General features: G+C 47.0%; 1 protein-coding gene and 1 pseudogene across 1 annotated transcript in view; one reads left to right on the top strand and one right to left on the bottom strand.

The window, feature by feature from the left end:
- The first annotated feature begins 1,197 nt into the window (after window positions 1–1,197).
- On the top strand, window positions 1,198–1,315 carry LOC124712663 (annotated as a pseudogene).
- Window positions 1,316–3,242: 1,927 nt separating this feature from the next.
- Window positions 3,243–20,487, bottom strand: part of LOC124712117 (dynein heavy chain-like) — a 64,189-nt gene continuing 46,944 nt past the window's right edge. The window contains exon 3 of the mRNA XM_047242415.1: window positions 3,243–3,248. Within this exon, the coding sequence (XP_047098371.1) occupies window positions 3,243–3,248 (6 nt within the window). The remainder of the gene's footprint in view (window positions 3,249–20,487) is intronic.

Raw genomic sequence — 20,487 nt, forward strand, 5'->3', positions numbered from 1 at the left:
AGTACGCTGTTTGGCTTAGAATCCTTTATACAACCTCCATACGGTCCTGATCTCTCCCCATGAGATTTCCATATTTTTGGTGCCCCGAGGAAAGATATTTGTGGCCGTCGAGGTGCGTGCCTGGGTATACTCCCATTATAAAAAGCGTCTCGCAGAAATACGCCGCAATGATGTCCGGTTGGCTCGACAGCACGACAGAGGTACCGCAGACGCTTCTGAACTCACGAAACGACCGAATTTGCAGTTGGTATACAGATCTCTCCCACTCAACGAACTTCCAGTATTTGGATTACAGGGTGGAAGTCCCGAGGAAACTCACGCTATTGGGGGGCCGTTGCGTGGGAGACATCTGTAGATCAACTACAAATTCGGTCGCTTCATGAGCTCAGATGCGTTTGCGGTGCCCCCATCGTACACTGTAGCGACACAGACATCATCACGGCGAATTTAGACGAAGGACACTTTCTAGGATACGAAAAGCCGAACTCACAAATCTTTGGGAAACCGAAGCAACGGACTGAAACCTCAGTGTCTGGTTCTGTTAGTCGCTGGTTATATCGTATTCTGTGCCAATAATAAACCTTTATTTCGACTAAAATATTTTGCATCATTTCAAAGCGTCATCCTCGCCGTCAAATTCATGACGTCTGACCAGAGCCGGTTCAACGCACAAGCGACACAAGCCGCCGTTTGATGTGCCAGCTACGCCACATCTGTAAGATTTATTTGCAGGGCGTGTCACAATTAATTGCATTCGCTTGGTGCGCCAAGGTGAGAGGGACACCAGGGTGCGTGATTTGTAAGTAGTATAGCAGCGCAGTTTCTGGCCCAAAGTAGGTCACCGATGACGTCATACATGATGTCAGCGATAACTCATTAGATTCCCCCACGCACCAATCCCTCACGCCTCTGACAAAAGGTCAATGGTCCCTAAGATAAAAATGTGGGAAGTCCAAAAGCACCACTCCTATGATGTTATTGCAGACGGGAGTTGTTTTCCTAGGTGCAAATTGACGAGAAATTAAAAAATGTAAGATGATAATCCAACACAGCGACCAGGAGATAGTGGTACAGCTCTCCTACGTTGTCAGAATCCTAGGTGGTAGAAAAAAGATGACTAACTTTCTATTAGAGATCTGCAGGGCTATTTGCAGCAGTCAGGCCACTGTCAAATTCCACCCTTCCTATCCTAAGTCAGGCAACAGCCTTGCCACAGTGGATACACCGGTTTCCACCAGAGTACCGAAGTTAAGCACTGTCGGGCGTGGCCAGCACTTGGATGGGTGACCATCCTGGCAACCATGCGCTGTTGCTCGGGGTTCACTCAGCCTCGCGATGCCAATTGAGGAGCTACTCGTCCGAATAGTAGCGGCTCCGGTCAAAGAAAACCATCATAACGACCGGGAGAGTGGTGTGCTGACCACACACCCCTCCTCTCTGCATCCTCAGCTGAGGATGACACGGCGGTCGGATGGGTCACTTGTGGCCTGAAGACGGAGTGCTAACCTAAGTCAAACAATTACCATCTGACACGCCCATTTAAACAGTTGTTTCAGTTTGGCCAGCATCTATGTCATACAGCATCGTAAACCCACATTTCCCTCAAGTTAAAATCAAACTGTGACTGTCCCCAGTTAAGTTCCAGCTGCCCAATGGTTGAACAATTCCCACAGTCCTCTGACAGCATAATTCAAACACTTGAGTTTGGAGACGGCTTGTGTTAAGTTCAATTCCACTCACCATGCTGCTGCTGCCTCACAATCTGGCACACCATCAGCCAGGAGTCAGGCCATCACCAGCCAGTGACAGTTGGCGTGACTCCAGTTGAGTATGATTGAGAGCATCTGTCTCTGCACAGCTTACCATGAACTTCTGTAATCTACTTCTGGTTACACAATCGAATGAGTAATGCATAGGAGGAGTCTCTCTGCATTGCGCTGTCACTGGCAGATGGTGACACAGCTCCAGCAACTATTATTCACAACTCTTGGCCCTCACAGCTCACTTACAATTCAGTGTGTGAATCATTTCTTTCTGCTTGGAAGTGGTTGACTTCTACCGATGTTGCATGATGACCATCAACCTTTCACTGTAAAGTTCAGAGCACAAGCCTGGACGTCGTGGAAGAGTGGGAGGGGGCGGGAGGTAGATGACTGCACTGCCATGGGGATTGAAACAACTATTTTGGACTGCTCTCACGTCCCCAGCTCAGCCATCTTGGATTTTGATGCGATAGAAGAAGTCATTGAGTTCCATCTTGGATTCTAAACTTATAACCATGCCTGCAGTGTGACATCATTGAATTACCGTTAGCCTGCTAAATGGTGTCCTGTGCTGGATTGTCACATTCGAATAACATGCAACAAATACATAGCAGAGATTGCCTCTGAAGTGTTCTGATAAATCTGAAATATTTCAGACGTAGACTGGACTTTGAAAAAATTATTTGAAGTATGAAACTGATCAATGGAGACTGCATAACACTTCACCTCATACATGTTACAACAAAAAACATTACATCAAAATGCTCCCAAACTGTGCAGCCACAATGTCAAACCAACTGTCAACTGTAACAAAATTCTTTCCAAACTACATCATCCATTAACATCAACACTACTGTCAGCACTCCCTCCACCACACGAGCATTGCATGCTTTACAATGCTTGTTACCAGTCTTTGAGTTTCACCAGTGCTATTCCATCTTGTATCAGTGTGGTCAATTTGGAACTTGCCTGTTACTTCCCTTAATTAATCCTGTAAATGAATCTGAGCCTGACATACACTCACTTCAGGTGCTTACTGCTAGTTTTACTGCAGATAATGTTTCTGGTGACAGTGTATATGATTTATAGTACTATTTATGTGTACTAGTAGATTTATTTACAGTCAGACCTGCCTCCAGTTCACTTCTTGTAGACAACTTCATCGCCTACACACATCTAACAACAAAACAAATACTTTGCAAACATCTGTACAGTGTATAGCAGAGGGTGCATCGTACCAGTATTATCGATTACCCTCCCATCACTCTCTCACTCATGTACAGTTTAAAAGAAGTTCGTCAGAGTGACACCCTCTTACACTCTATAATACAGTAACACTATCAGTGCTTTAGGGTTGAACACTACAGTTATTTGTGATGAGTTTCGATTTAATTGCTAGTGATACAACAGCTTGCATCTTTAGCACCAGTAGTGGTCAAAAATGTGTTTGGAGCTCTCAGTTTCCTAGTTGTTATGGCTTTAGACCTGTAACAGAAATGGGAACATCTTAACATGATCACTCAATGGATAGTACTACCAAATTGTTAGAACAATGCATACTACACTGAAGCGGCAAAGAAACTGGTATAAACATCTGTATTCAAATATAGAGATATGTAAACAGGCAGAATACGGCGCTGCAGCGGCAACGGCTGTATAAGGCAACAAGTGTCTGGCGCAGTTGTTAGATGGGTTACCGCTGCTCCAATGTAGGTTATCAAGACTTAAGTGAGTTTGAATGTGGCGTTATAGTCGGCACTTGAGCGATCGGACACAGCATCTCCAAGCTAGCGATGAAGGAGGGACTATTTCACGAGTGTACTGTCAACATCAGGATTCCAGTAAAACATCAATTCTCGGTCACTGTGGCGGCCAGCAAAAGATCCTGCACCAAAGGGACCAACGACGACTGAATAGAATCATTCCACATGACAGAAGTGCAATTCTTATGCAAGTTGCTGCAGGTTTCAACATTGGGCCATCAACAAGTGTCAGCGTGTGAACCATTCAATGAATCATCATCGATATGGACTTCCGGAGTTGAAGGGCCATCATGTACAGTTGACGACTGCACCACACAAAGCTTTATCCCTCGCCTGAGCCCATAAACACCAACATTGTACTGTTGACGACTGGAAATATTTAGCTCAGTCAGATGAGGCTCTTTCTAAATTGCATCAAGCAGATGGATGTGTACGCGTATGGTGACAACCTCATTCACCCATGGATCCTGCATGTCAGCAAGGGACTGTTCAAGTTGGTGGAGGCTCTGTAATGGTATGGGGAATATGTAGTTGGAGCAGTATGGGGTATAGGACGCCTAATATGTTTAGATACAACTCTGACAGGTGACACGTATGTAAGCATCCCATCTGATCACCTGCATCCATTTATGTCCATTGTACATTCTGAAGAACTTGGACAATTCCAGCAGGACAATGCGACACCCCACACGTCCAGAATTGCTACAGAGTGGCTCCAGGAACACTCTTCTAAGTTTTAACACTTCCGCTGGCCAGCAAACATTATTCAGCATACCTGGGATGCCTTGCAACGTGCTGTACAGAAGAGGTGTACTGTTACGGATTTATGGACAGCCCTGCAGGATTCACTGTCACTTCCCTCTGGAGGACATTATTCGAGTCCATGCCACGTGATATTGTGGCACTTCTGCATGCTCGCAGGAGCCCTACACGTTATTACGAAGGTGTACCAGTTTCTTTGGCTCCTGAGTGTAGTTTCCAACTGTTCTGCTAGCTGTGGTCCTCTTCAAAAAATACATTGCACTGACGTCCATTCTCGAACTTTTCGAGGCTATTACGCACTGTGTCTGGATGAGTGAAAAATTTGAGTACACCTTAATGTGCTAATTTGAAGGATATTGACTGTTTCCCAATGCAAAATTCTATGCTGTTGGTCCAATATTCATAGATTTCATGCAAAACCGCAGAATTTCGATGTACAGTCAATGACTTTTTGTGTGTATGTCAACTGTCTCCATTCATAAATTCCATGGGGACGTCTGATGTGAATGTGGAACACATAGCAGGGTTGGAGACCTTAGAAGTGAAATTCTGTTACGTGGTTGCTATCATATGTCATTTGTTGAATGGGCAGCTACGGTAGGGGGAAGGGAGGTGGGGGGGGGGGGCGTAGATTTGATGCGGAAATTCTGCGATTTATGTGAAAACTTGATTATTTTGTAGTTTATTCTCCGATTTCAACACAAGATTGGGGGACAAGAAAGGAGCCTCCACGAAGAGTATGTGAATGCAATACACATACTCGGGCATCCCCTGGGCGGTTGTATACCGGCTGATCCTTTCACTCCAGAAGAAACATGACAATCCTACAGAAAAGGACCTTATCAGGCCCAATACTGACGATTATCTCTGTAAATATTGAAGGCCTGTCTGCATGCAAAGAACCTCTAATACAAGACCTCTGTCAGAAAGAGAAATGTGACGTCCTGTGTCTACAAGAAACTCGCAGAGATAGCACACTCAAAAGACCCAAGATAAACGGCATGCGACTAGTAGCCGAAAGGCCACACCAACAGTATGGCAGCGCAATCTTTACCAGGCCAAACATACAATGATACTGAAGTGCTAACCATTGAACTTAGTGACTGCACTGTTACATCAGTGTACAAACCACCAACTGTGGACTTTTCCAGCTCCAACGTAAACAATTTTAATAAAGACAGCATTAATTTTGTAATCGGTGATTTTAACAGCCACAGTACGCAGTGGGGCTACCAAGAAGACGACGACAATGGCACGGCTGTGATCTGCTGGGCCGAGCTAAACAACCTAAAACTGATACATGACAATAAACTGCCTGCTTCCTACAACAGTGGCAGATGGGGGAGAGGTTATAACCCGGACCTCATCTTCGTTAGCCATCAAGTAACGTCCCAATGCTCAAAAGGAGTTTGCTCACCAATACCAAACACCCAGCACCGTCCAATAATGTGCCAGATCACATCTGTTGTTAAACCCCATAGCGTACCTTTTCGCCGTAGGTACAATTTTAAGAAAGCAGAATGGTCAACCTTTCAAAACCTCATGGAAGATTCTGTAAACAACCTACCACCTGAACCAAGATTCTATGACAATTTCGTGAAGGCTGTGCAGTGGTGTTCCAAGCAATCGATCCCTAGAGGATGCAGAAGCAATTATGTTGAAGGCCTTACGCCAGAATTAGAGGATCAGTTGCAGCAATACCTGACACTGTTTGACGCAAACCCTCTATCCGCGGAAACTATCACTGCGGGCGAGCAGCTAACCGAGTCACTAGCTAAAACCAGGAGAGAGAAATGGCTGAGGACAATAGAGGAATTGGACATGAAAAGGAGCAGTCAGAAAGCCTGGACACTCCTTAAACGTCTCAATAATGACCCAACTTTCTCTCCAGGACATGCTCCCGTCACAGCCGACCAAATAGCCCACCAGCTTCTCAAGAATGGGAAACCCGACACCAAAATCAGGAAGTCGGAGACCAAAATAGACAGGATTGAACACCAAGATAATTCAACTCTGGCCACCCCTCTCACAATGGCAGATCTGGACAAAGCGATAGCAAAATGCAAGCTAAGGAAGGCCCCAGGCCTGGACGGGATTTTTGTTGAACAGATTAAACACTTTGGTCCCAACGTTAAACAATGGCTACTGAAACTGTTTAACAATTGCATGGAAACAGGTCAGATTCCCACAATCTGGAGGAAGGCTAAAGTTATTGCCATTTTAAAACCAGGAAAAATGCTGATGACCCCAGAAATTTCCGACCCGTATCACTTCTCTGCCATATCTTTAAAATCTTTGAAAGAATACTCCAGGATCGCCTCTCCAGTGCCATAGAACCCTACCTCATCCCCCAACAAGCAGGTTTCCGCCCAGGGAAAAGCACTACATCTCAGGTAATTAACCTCACGCAGCTGATTGAAGACGGCTATGAGAACCGGAAAATAACCAGTGTCGCCTTTATAGACTTGACAGTTGCATATGACACCGTCAACTTACGTCTACTAATGAAGAAGCTGTATGCCATTACCAGGTACTTTAAATTCACATCCACAGTTAGAAGTCTGTTAAAGAACCGTAGGTTCTCTGTGGAATTCCAAGGGATGCATAGCAGGTGGCGGGCCCAGAAAAATGGTCTCCCTCAGGGCAGCGTACTGGCACCCTTACTTTTTAACATATACACCAACGATCAACCACTGCCAGCTGGTACGGAAAACTATATCTATGCCGATGACCGTGCTATGGCCATACAGGGTGACTCCTTTGAGGATGTTGAGACAAAGCTCACGGATGCGCTAAACATGCTCCGTCAGTACTACGCCGACAATCAACTCAAGCCGAACCCTAGCAAAACACAAGTTTGCGCGTTCCATCTCCGTAACAAGCAGGCATCCCGTAAGCTGCGTGTCTTCTGGAAGGACACACTCCTCGAACACTGCGTTAACCCCAAATACCTAGGAGTAAACCTAGACAGAGCTCTGACGTATAAACAGCACAGTATTAACACCAAAATGAAGGTGAGCGGCAGAAATAATATTCTTCGGAAAATAACGAACTCCTCCTGGGGCGCAAAGCCAGAGGTAGTGAGGACCACAGCACTAGCAGTTTGCTTCCCAGCAGGCGAATATGCAAGCAGTGTCTGGTACAACTCTACCCACGCTAAACAGGTCGACATTGCTCTGAACGAGACCTGCAGGCTCGTCACTGGATGCCTGAAACCGACGCCAACAGACAAGCTCTACCATCTTGCTGGGATTACACCTCCTGCAGTGCGAAGAGAAGCGGCAGCCTATAGTGAAAGAGCGAGGGCTGAGATGGCAGAGAGCCACCCCCTCCACAAAATTCAGCCAGCCACCAAACGCTTGAAATCTAGACGCAGTTTTCTCAGAGCAACCGAAGATTTTAGCGACCAACCTGGATCTAGGGTGGAGAGATGGAAGCGGTCGGGAGAAGGGCACTGGATGGAACCAAAGAAAGAATTGGCACCAGGTTACGATGAGGCTACGCACCAACACTGCACAGTCAAGAGATAATCTTCTGAAGTGGAGATATTCTAATACATCTAATCTCTGCGACAGTGGAGAGGTGCAGACGACCCAGCACATGTATAACTGCCCTGAATGTCCTTCACACTGCACTTTAGAGGATCTGATGTTGCAACCCCAAATGCTGTCGACGTAGCCCGCTTATGGGCCAAATATTATAACATTTTGTTTCTATGCACACATATTTGTATATATATTTTCATATGCCTGTAATTAATTTTTTTTTCTATGTGCTATTCATTTTTTTATATTCCTGTATCTATGGTGCTTCTGACACGAATAAAAAAACCACAAGATTCAATGTTGTTGGTGCAATATTTGTTGTAACAAGCATAAGACCACACCTGGAGAGAAACTTCACATTTCCTTAGGTACAAACTGATGTGGAATATGGACAGTTTGAATTACCACCCACTTCCGATCGGTTACAGTCATGAATATATTACACAGATTGATGCCGGCTAAAGACAGCCCTGAGATGCGTCAACACCAGAGCCAATGTGCGCTACCAGCCCAGCAGTGATGCCAGTGCCAGGTTCAGCTTCGAGATCTTGTGATGCCAGCAGCCCAGCCAGTTTCCAACCATGCCAGCCAGGTCCAGCTACGCCAGCAGCCCTCGCCAGTTCCAGCAGCAGCAGCCCAGCCATTCCAGCGGCAGCAGCAGCCCAGTCATTCCAGCCATTCCAGCTATTCCAGCCATGCCCCACTATGCCAGTGGCCCTCGCCGGTTCCAGCAGTCCAGCAGCCCTCGTCAGCTTTGTTTGAATTTCATCTCTGTCATCATCCCGTTTTGTTTCAGTTTTCCACTGGTAATCCCTCACCATGACTACCCCCACAACCAAGCCACCACAACTGCAATTGTCTACACATTCCCATCGGCCGCTGTCACCACCATTACTTGGTGTGTGCAGTCAACCCCTCCCCAATACATCGCCCCTGCTCACCATTACAACCTACACCCCTTCTTGCCCCATCTCCTGCCATCACTCCAGCTCCAACTCAGCAAACCCCTTCGCCCTCTTCGATCCCTTCCCTCCCCTTCCCCCCACCCCTGCCACTACGTCAGCTCCTCTGCCCCCCACCAGGGTGGTCGCTCAATGGGCCACTACCCATGCCACCATCTCACCATTACCGGGACCTGCCTCCTCCCGCTATCTTCCAGTCGCTCCCGTCCCCTAACCCTCCTCTCACCCCTCCACTGTGGTTAAGCGCCCTAGCGCACCTCTGCCTCCTCCATCCCTAAGAAGTCACAGCCTCTACCTCCTCTCCCACCTCCTGATGCCATGGATGTCACAGCTCACGCCACCTCCTCCCCTACTCTCCCCTCAGCCTCCTCTCCTACCTCTACCTACCAGTATGTAGTATCCAATCCTGACCCATCCCTCCTGGAAGCCCATGACCTTGCCATACTTCTCTAGAATTACTACCCTATCTCCCTCCTTACCCCCCGTAGGGACTCTGTCCTTATCTCCTCTCCCAGCCCTATTTTCCATACTGATATCCTGGCCACCCCCGTATCCACTTTGGCCCCAATGCCTCCCTCATCTCTCGCCAACCTCAACCCACACGCCGCCCGCCGACCCTCACCGCCATGATCACTCAGCTTAGCCCGGTGATCATGGAGGTGTTGGCAGAGCTTAACGCCCATCCCCACCTTGAAATCCGTGCAGCCCACCACATCCATAATTCCACTGGCCATACCTTCCTCAAGCGGCTCTTCTCAGAGTCTGCCCCTTCCATTGACCATCTCCTCAAAGAGGGCGCCCTGTTGTTTAACCGCCGCTACAAAGTCGACCCTTCCTGTTCCCCTCCCCAGCCCATTCGCTGAGTGGTGCCTCCAGTACAACGCGCACCAAACATCTGAGTGTCATGAGGCCCCCTTCTGCCCTCACTGCAATCAGCCACATTTCCTCTGGCAGTGTCCTAACCTTGAATCCCCCCCCCACCTGCAACACCTGTAGCCTTCCTCATCCCACCTACTCCCAAAAATGTAAGGCTCGGCCTTCTGTCTCTCCCGAACTCACTGTCGCCACCCGTCCCATTGATGATACCACCCCTCCTGGTAACACCCTCCGCCCCCTCCCCACAGCCGAGAACATCATCAGATTCGTCACCATTGTCCATCAGAATACTGAGCACCCCCATACCCTCCAACAGATCTCCCTAGCTACCCATTCCATCTTTCACCTCAACACCTTCGCTAGCTACTCCCATAACCTAGCCCACTTTACCTTCTCCTGCCTTGACACCCTCGTTTAAACACCACCATGGCGCGACAGCACCGTATTTTGTTCAACAACAGCTGCTCACTTCCCATTAACAAGAACCTCCTTATGCATACCCTCAAGACCAATCACATAGATGCCTTCCTCCTGAACCAAACCTTTCTCCGGCCCCAACATCACATACACATGTCGCCTTACCTCCTTCACCAGTCCAACAATCCCTTCCCGATAGCATGTGGCAGGGTAGCCATTGGCCACCACCGCTAGATCCCTGTTCGGCTCAAACCCCTCCTTCCTGACCCCAAAGAACTCATGATCCTCAGTCTCTTCTTCCCTGACCTTACCATTACCTGCGCCACCTCTGCACCTATTCCTTTCGACTTCCTTTCCCACTTCGACCATATCTTCTCCTCCTAGGTGATCGCTGCCGACCGAAACATCCATACTCATTCCGCCGCCCAGCTATGGCAGTGGCATCAGTTCCTCTCCACCCTCCATGGTGACCTCGTTGCCATTCCCTAGCACACCTGCCCAAAATCCAATACCACTCCTGATGTTGTCCTGGCCTCCTCTAACCTCCTTGGCCACATGACGGTGGACGTCCTTGACCCTATTGGCAGTGACCATCTCCCTGTCCTACTCACCATCTCTCTAGCAGACCTTGTATGAGGCCATGGAGGCCCACATCCCTACCATCGCCGTCCCACTTTAACCCTGCAGGCCATCCTCATCCACGCTACAACATCACCGGCAACTCCAACGATGCTTCCGAAACTTGCTCGTGGCCAAGAAACGCCGGGACTGGCGACAGACATGCACCAGCCTTAATGCTACCCTACTTATCACTTCGTCTAAGTACTGGTCAGCCTTCCGCCGCCTTACCAGATCTCCTCCCTACTACCCTCTCCTTCATGATGACCACCCCTTTCCTGACAACCTTAGTAAGGCCAACCACTTTGCTTCTTACCTCTCCAATGTTTTTACCCTCCCTGACGATCCCTAGTTCGATTATTCCTTCTTCCCTGATGTCCGCGATCGAACTGACACCTCTGCCCCTCGCTTCTGGCTTCCAGTACTTGTACAACATTACACACACTGAACTCAATGCCCCAATCACTACTCAAGATATCATCTCTACACTCTGCATGAAACGCAACACCACTCCCGGTCACGACTGTGTGACCTATCATCATCTCTGTGAAGCTCCCACCTCCTTTCTCTACACCCTGGTCAGGCTTTATAATGTGTTCTTGTCCACCAACTTCTACCCTGACCTGTGGAAAACCTCCCGGATGCTGATGTTCCTCAAACCTGACAAACCGCTATCTGCTGTCTCCTTCTACCATACCATCTGCTTTACCTCAGTCTTCAGCAAGGTTCTGGAATCCATCTTCACCCGACACATCCACCAGCATCTCCACCAGCACCACCTCCTTCCCGCTACCCATTGTGGCTTTTGACCATCCTTCTCTGCCGATGACCTTCTCCTCCACCTCACTCACCTCCTGTCACTCCGCCAGCTTCCTCTCTCTCACCCTTGAATGTGCCTATGACCATGTGTGGCATTCTGGTCTCCTCTTCAAGCTTCCTTCGCCCTTCCTATTAAATATGTCCATCTGATCGTCTCCTTTCTTTCCCACCGTCCTTCCTATGTTACTATCCATAACATGGATTCCTACACCTTCTACCCCTCCGTCGGTGCGCCGCAAGGTTCTGTCCTCTCCCCTCTTCTCTACCTTCTATATACGGCGGACATGCTGCCACCTTAACCCACCATTCATCTTCTCCAGTACGCCGATGACATTGTGTTCTTTGCCCTCGCCCCATCCTGCAACGTTCCCAGCACCTTCTCCAATCCAATATTGACCGGTTCACCACTTGGTGTAACCAGTGGCTGCTCAAGGTCAATCCTTCCAAAACCCAGGCAATCATTGTAGGCAAAAGCACCCCTTCCTTCCGCCTCCTTGATTTTTATATCACCATCTATGGCCGTCCCCTTCACCTCACCCCAACCCTCAGGTACCTTGGTCTCGCCCTTGACCGTCACCTTTCCTGAAACCCCCACCTCCGGATGATCCAAGCCAAGGCATGCTCCTGGCTCCACCTCCTCAAACTCCTTTCTGGCTGCACATGGGGTCTGGACCCCTCCACCATCCTCCACACTCATAAATCCCTCATCTGCCTCTTCCTCTGCTAAGCCCATCCTGCCTGGATCTCTGCCCCTCCCAGCTACTATAAGTCCCTCCAAATCATTGAGTGCCACACGTTCTGCCTTGCCTATCGTATCCGTCTCCCATCCCCCACACAGATCCTATACGACTTGATTCCCTTCCCGCACCTTCTCTTTTTCCTCAAATAGGTATGAATCCTCTACGCCTCCCACAAGCTCGATCCCCGACTCCTGCTTCTCCATCTTCACACCCTCCATACCCTTTCCCAGGGTGGCTTCTGCCAACTCCCCCTCCCTGATGATGTCCTTGTCCCGTCCATCTAACCCTCCTACCAGCTCTGACTCTCCCCTCCCATTCCCCCTCTTTTTCCCCCAGGGCTCCCTGTCTTCCCCCTTCCCTTCCCTTCCCCTCCTCTCTCCCATGTCTTCCACTTCCACCCCTCTCCCCGGGCTTCCAACCCCCTCCTCTCCTCCCTCCTGCTCTTCTTTCTCCCACTGGCTCCATCCCCCCTTTCCACCCTCCTACCTCTCCCTTTGACCTGGAGGCAGTCCCCACCCTCCCATCATCAGTGTTTTCCGTGCGTCAGTGTCTCTCCATTTGTGTACAGTGTCTTCATCAGTGTTTTCTACCACATTCATGTCTCCATCTGGATATCTTCTTCTGTTTTCAACTGGTGCCACCTTTCATTACAGTGTCTTTCATCGAACGACTTCTGATTTTCTTGTGCAGTGTTTCATCTCGTGTTTACCATTTTTTTTATGTTTTTGTACCGTCCGTGTATGTATGTTGTGCCTTTTGGCTGAAGAGTAGCGTACGCAGGCCGCTGCCAGCCCACCTCAACTGAGGCATGAAATCACAATAAAGGAAAAAAAACAACAGTACATCCAAGCCAAGGCATCTAACCATCTGCATCTCCTCAAATGGTCGAACATGGGGCTTACACCCTTCCACTACCCTACATACCTATAAATCCCTCATCCACCCCATCCTATGTTATGCCTACCCTGCTTGGATCTCCCCCCCCCCACATACTACAAATCCCTCCAAATCATTGAGTGACATGCACTCTGCCTCACTTATCATATCCGTCTCCCGTCCACCATGAGGATCCTTTATGATCTGATTCCCTTCCCCCATCTCCTCCTGTTCATTGAACTAATACGGATCCTCTACATCTCCCACGAACTGGATCCCCCCCATCCTTTGGTTCCCCCCATCCTCTCCCACCCTAGCCCACTGCCGCACCTGTACCACAGTGTCCCACCTGGTCTTCATCTCCGCACACTCCATACCCTTGCCCAAGGTGGCTTCCGCCAACCCCCCTCCCTGATGATGTCCTCGTGCCTTCCATCTGCCCGTCCTACCACATCTAATCCTTCCTTCTTCCCCCCTCTCCCCCTACTCTTCTTCCTCCTTTTCCCCTACTGACCACCTTCTGTCTCCTTTTCACCCCCCCAGGCTTCCAGCTCCTTTCCTTCTCCCCTCCACCACCCCCCTCCTCCCCCTCCTGGTTTCCCACTACCATCTCTCCCCTCTCCCTTTTCTTCCCCTCCTCCTACTCTTCACCCGGCGGTAGGTCCCCTTCAGTGCAGTTATTTTTAACCTTATTGTTGTGGTGTCGGTGTTCCTCCAGTGCCCTGTGCAGTGCTATGTTCAACCATCACCAACTGTGTCACGAGCATCATTCATTTGTGTTCCCACTGCGGTGTTTCTTCGTTTTTGTGTCGACTCACAGTGCTCTTTCTCCATATGTGTGTGTGGCTCTCATCTATGTTGTTTTTAAATCTACCATTTATACTCATTTATTTTTTCTTGTTTATTCACCAATTTATACCATCCTATGTTATGTGTTCTTTTCCCATGTGACTATGTTTTTCTGTAACTCTCTTGGCTGAAGAGCAGTGTCTTGTGTAGCTGCCAGCCCACCCCATTTTGGGGAGTGAAAAAACAATAAAGAAAAAAAATAACAGTACATTCACCCCCTTTTGTATACTCTCTTCTGTTGTGTTCCCCCTTTTTATATCTATCTTCTGCCATATTTTCTCATTTATGTTGTTTTAAATGACTTCGTGTTATGTACTCACTGTCTCTCGGCTGAAAAGCAGCAACTATGCTGCTGCCAGCCCACACCAGCTGGGGAACTGAAATTAAAAAAAAATAGCAGTACTGATCCTTGAACGCCATGCACTCTGTCTTGTCTTCCGCATCTCTTCATCTTCCTCGATCTGGATCCTCTTACAATTTCACCAAATTTCCATCCCTGTTTACCCGTATCGACCACCTCTGCATCTCCTATACCGTCCGTCCTCTAGATTCCAATCATCGATTGTCTCCCCTCTGATCACCAACCCTGGTATCCTGCCACACATTCACAAATACATCCCACCACACTCTCCCTATCCTATCCCAACACAACTTCAATCAGCTCCCTCTCCCAGACGATAAAATCCACACCAATATTTGTCCCTCCCACCAACTTTTTCCCACCAGTCCCACTCCACTTGAGGGCTCCTCTCTCCTTTCCCTGTCCATCCATTCCCATCTCTTTCCTCTTACAATCATTGCTCTACCCATGCGGCACATACGTCCTCACCCTCCTCCTTTTCCACTGAGTGTATTTCCCACTAAACACCTCAGCTGCGACATCTCACTTCCATTGTTTTTCCTGTCTAACAGACCCTTATCTTTGTAGGTCCTTCTGATTTTAAGTGGAAGTGCTGTGCATCAGTGTTTCTATCAGAAGAATTTCACCTTCCTGCAGTGTCTTTTTAAAATATGTATATTTCCGTTTTTTAATTGTCTGTGTTTGATTTTTAATTTAAAATAGAAAACAGTCCGCAGGTGTGGTTACATTTCTAACTTTATTTTTGTAAATTCGTTTGGCTGAAGAGTTGAGAACTGGGGACAGTCCACCCCCTGCCCATAAGGATCGAGGAGAAAGAAATAACAATAAATGCTGGCTGGCATGCAAATGTGGCATGGTCTTCCACGCCTCCCTCCTTTTATCACGCCCTTACAGATCGTTGAACGTCATGCATTCTGCCTAGCCTTTCGAATCCGCTTACCCTCCCCAACTGCATCCTCTACCAACTTACAAAATTGCTCTCCCTCCTTTTCCATTTTGTACACCTCTGAATATCCTAAATTACCCATAAACTCGACACTACCCATCCCCTAATATCCCTTCTGCAGTCTGTCATATATCTTCGAGCGCATTCCCCTCCTCCCCCTCAACACTACACCTCCACACTCTCCACATCCTCTCCCAACGACACTTTAACAGCCTTCCCTTACCAAACCACATCTGCGCTGATGCAGTATATACCTAACCTAACAGATCTAAGAGAACCCACTGCACCTTCCCCAGTCAGGGCTCACTTCCTCTCCTCTCTACCCACATCCTGAGGCTCGGTTTATGATGCTGTATAACATATATGCTGACCAAACTGAAACAAACGGTGATGTCAGAAGGGAACTACTTAACATAGGACAGAGAGGAAGGAATTTCACAGTGACCTAACTGCCCTGAGGGCCTCTACAGGCAACTTACTTTCCTTTCTCCTAGTATATACTCTGAAGTCATATCACAGGTGCAGCATTATGTCCTGATCACCATGTTGGATAGCCAAACTGGATTTTTGAATTTACCGTTAGTTCATACTTAGGACAACTGCTCCCGCCCGCATCTCGTGGTCGTGCGGTAGCGTTCTCGCTTCCCACGCCCAGGTTCCCGGGTTCGATTCCCGGCGGGGTCAGGGATTTTCTCTGCCTCGTGATGGCTGGGTGTTGTGTGCTGTCCTTAGGTTAGTTAGGTTTAAGTAGTTCTAAGTTCTAGGGGACTGATGACCATAGATGTTAAGTCCCATAGTGCTCAGAGCCATTTGAACCATTTGAACTGCTCCCACAGTAATATTCCAGGAGTGGGAAAAACACCACGAAAATTTGAATTTCCCATTTTTTTAAATTTCCCTCCATTTTATACACAGAGCAATTAGCCTTCCTCAGAGGCGAGAGGGGAGGAGGAAATCCGATGGCTCATCGATGACGTAATTTGACTAACAACAGCTCTGTTATACTGCATTTATATGAAGTACTTTTCACAATTAGTAGTGAAAAGTTACACATGTGGAAGTGTAGAGGAACTGAAGAGGATAGCGCCAAATAATAAGTCGCTTCTGTGGAAAAATGATCTTCAACCAGACCTGCATCTGATGTCAAGATATCTCTCTCTCTCTCTCTGTCTGACACCAATACACAAAGACGTTATACACACACACACACACACACACACACACACACACACACACACACGTTTTTATTTTTGACTGGGATTTTACTATCCCAGAAACAAATTAATTATACAAACAGATGGAAATGTGTCGCAGGAGATAGCAGTGGACTTGTTTTATTATTTTACGAACAAAACGGTGTGGATCACGTGATTATTTAACTTTTTCCACTGGCTTCAGCTGAATTACGCTGTAAGGTGTCAGGCAAATCCAACACCTTCCATGAAAACCCTGACATGATAAGCAAATCCAGTAGTATGTCACATAGCTCCGAATAAATCGTGACATTAAATTAACCAAAGTAATACGAGTAACGAGTGAGCAAATGGAATACCACAGACTAACACAAGAATGCCTGAATGCATGTCATACCTACCCACCGTGAGAAAGACGCAGTTACGAGGGGAGAAACGAGAACAGAAGCCGAGAGCAGAACCGTGTTAAGTTAGAAGGCCCTACGATAAGGGACGGACACCCACGTCGCCAGCTAACCGCTAGGACCACACCCCAGCCGCAAGTTTTAGCGTGAGACTTTTTCGCGTCTCTGTTACGTCAGGACCACCCCCCAGCCCATGTTAAAAGATAGAGCCCTCCAAAAGACCAGTATAGATCTTACGATAACACAAAAAGGGCCACCCCAGTCGCAAGTTTTAGCGTGAGACTTTTTCGTGTCTCTGTTACGTTGCAAACTTTAAAAACATTGCCCCACCACGAAAAGTATAACGTTTCTCATTGGATGGACAGAATTTTTGTAGGGGGAGCTTCAGGTTAACATTGAGACCCTGATTGGTCAGATGAAAACACAGCCAGATAGTTTTTTTAAACCAACTTTGGTAAATTGTAGTAAATAGAAGTTAGGAGAGAGTTGCTTCCGAGACGGCGAGGTGAGCGGAGCTGTGCTGCCCGCCGCCCCCCTGACGAACACCGACAAGGTAATGAACGCACGCGATGCCGCATAACAGCGCATAAAGCTTCACTCAGAACTGCAGAAGTCTCATCTGTTACACCCCCTTTTTACGTAATACTAGTGTCGATCGTCAATTAAAGCTCATGGTGTTCACATTTGCCACTTCAAGTAAAAATATGAAATGCGATGATTTTTCTGTTCTATAGTTATTGAGAAGCCACATTAGCTTCTGTAATTTACAAGTTAAATGAGTAATTAAGGATAATTGAGGATCACTGTAGACCATTTTGATAGTTTTCTCTTTTGTGAAACTTAATTTAAACCTAGATTATAGATGTGATATGGCATAGGTCAGCCTTTGATCCATTGTAGAACTTGGAAACCCATTCAGGGAATATTTGTTCACATTTTTGTTGAACGCAGTTGGTTTTTACCATCCTGTATTAAAACATTTCCTTTTATCAATAGTGCAATTTATAAACAATGTTTTGTGAGTAGAATAAAATTTCCAATGGTAAACTTAATTGCTTTTTCGACGTTATTTTACCAGCTAACTGAAAATAGGAAAGCCTTGAACCCCTTCCACTAAATTTAGTTAGTATTAAGATTCTTGTACAGGGAGTGCAGTGGAGCTGACGCTGAAATCATTAAGTATTTGGTTATATCATCGCTAGTCTCACTGAACTCTTAATTCTACATGTCATGTGTGGTCTGGTGTCTCCTTACCAGCAACAGGTCCCAGGTTCAAATCAGTCAATTCCCTAAAAAACACGCTCTGAGCGTCGTTGCGCGAAAGTGGTAGGGAGACACGATATAGAACAAACAGACACCATGCAGAATGTCAGAAGGCCCTGTTCAGGTCTGAAAAAAATAGCAGCGTCAACTGGTACACGACGTTACCAACAGTCCCTCCATAGTTACGATATTGCAAAAGCAACGATTCGTAGTTTATCATATTCCACTGGCGCTGCAATCCCATATTTCGCTTTGTAGCTTTGGACTCCTTAGATTCAGAACCACGATTCCTTATGTCAGTTTGAAATATTAGCTCTGAAATACTGCGACGTCTCCACGGAAACGTCATGTACTTCAACTTTTGCGGGTGAGGACGCAGCTGTATCTACCTGTCACTCACTTCGTGAGGCTGTGTTACAAAGTGGCGAGCAGCAGCTCAACTGTAGGCAGCGTGTGGCTGTCAGACACCTCTCACTTGTGACTGGGAACAAAAAGAGCCAAAAGTGACGCCGTGTGGGTCACAAAGTCCGTCTGTGTCGAGTACGGCGTGGGCGCGGCAGCTTGGTCATCGGTGCCTGTACGTCCCACGTGATTTCCTCCGGGGCGTACTTCAGAGATTCTCATGAATCACGGTCTGAGTCGACTGGAATAGTGTGGTTTCTTTATTACTATTTTTCACTGCTATTGCTCAGATGTTGGAGTAAGCCTTCTTAGCTGACGCCACTGGTCTCTTGATTGTCATGTACCTAAAGGGCATCTCTTCCAGTATAGGTGACAAGTGTGTTTGTACATTGTGACGTTTGTGGGGTTGATGACGCTGAGAGAGAAGGTAGAAGGAGAAACCCGGCCGCGGTACATGGCCCACTCCTCCGCAACAGTGCCAGCGGGACCACCGAGCTTAACGTCCCCATTATTGGACAGCAAAACTAATCTGAAACTTGCACGCTTTTATTTCGTGAACAATTTGAGACGTCAAAAGCAGAAACACTGGAACACGTGAGGCAATACTGACCTTACGACTTATCTTAGAAGAAAGATTAAGGAAAGGCAAACCTACGTTTCTAGCATTTGTAGACTTAGAGAAAGCTTTTGACAATGTTGACTGGAATGCTCTTTCAAATTCTAAAGGTGGCAGGGGTAAAATACAGGGAGCGAAAGGCTATTTACAATTTGTACAGAAACCAGATGGCAGTTATAAGAGTCGAGGGACATGAAAGGGAAGCAGTGGTTGGGAAGGGAGTAAGACAATCTGTATATTGAGCAAGCAGTAAAGGAAACAAAAGAAAAATTCGGAGTAGGTATTAAAATTCATGGAGAAGAAATAAAAACTTTGAGGTTCGCCGATGACATTGTAATTCTGTCAGAGACAGCAAAGGACTTGGAAGAGCAGTTGAACGGAATGGACAGTGTCTTGAAACGAGGGTATAAGATGAACATCAACAAAAGCAAAACAAGGATAATGAAATGTAGTCTAATTAAGTCGGGTGATGCTGAGGGAATTAGATTAGGAAATGAGGCACTTAAAGTAGTAAAGGAGTTTTGCTATTTGGGGAGCAAATTAACTGATGATGGTCGAAGTAGAGAGGATATAAAATGTAGGCTGGCAATGGCAAGGAAAGCGTTTCTGAAGAAGAGAAATTTGTTAACATCCAGTATTGATTGAAGTGTCAGGAAGTCATTTCTGAAAGTATTCGTATGGAGTGTAGCCATGTATGGAAGTGAAACGTGGACGATAAACAGTTTAGACAAAAAGAGAATAGAAGCTTTCGAAATGTGGTGCTACAGAAGAATGCTGAAGATTAGATGGGTAGATCACATAACTAATGAGGAAGTATTGAATAGGATTGGGGAGAAGAGAAGTTTTTAGCACAACTTGACCAGAAGAAGGGATCGGTTGGTAGGACATGTTCTGAGGCATCAAGGGATCACCAATTTAGTATTGGAGGGCAGCGTGGAGGGTAAAAATCGTAGCGGGAGACCAAGAGATGAATACACTAAGCAGATTCAGAAGGATGTAGGTTGCAGTAGGTACTGGGAGATGAAAAAGCTTGCACAGGATAGAGTAGCATGGAGAGCTGCATCAAACCAGTCTCAGGACTGAAGACCACAACAACAACAACAACAACAAAAGCAGATTTTCAGCAAATAATAATGGGCAGTGGAAAATGTAATTTTGTTGAATGGGTAATAATCTTAACACTTGTATCAACACTATACAGGGTGAAAAGTATTTAAACCGACAAACTCTGGGAGGTTGTAGGGGACATCAAAACAAATATTTTCCCCTAATGTCATTTTTTCCTATGAAGAGTATTTAAACTGGTGGAGGC

This window comes from Schistocerca piceifrons, chromosome 8, assembly GCF_021461385.2.
Source record: "Schistocerca piceifrons isolate TAMUIC-IGC-003096 chromosome 8, iqSchPice1.1, whole genome shotgun sequence".
NCBI classification, from domain to species: domain Eukaryota; kingdom Metazoa; phylum Arthropoda; class Insecta; order Orthoptera; family Acrididae; genus Schistocerca; species Schistocerca piceifrons.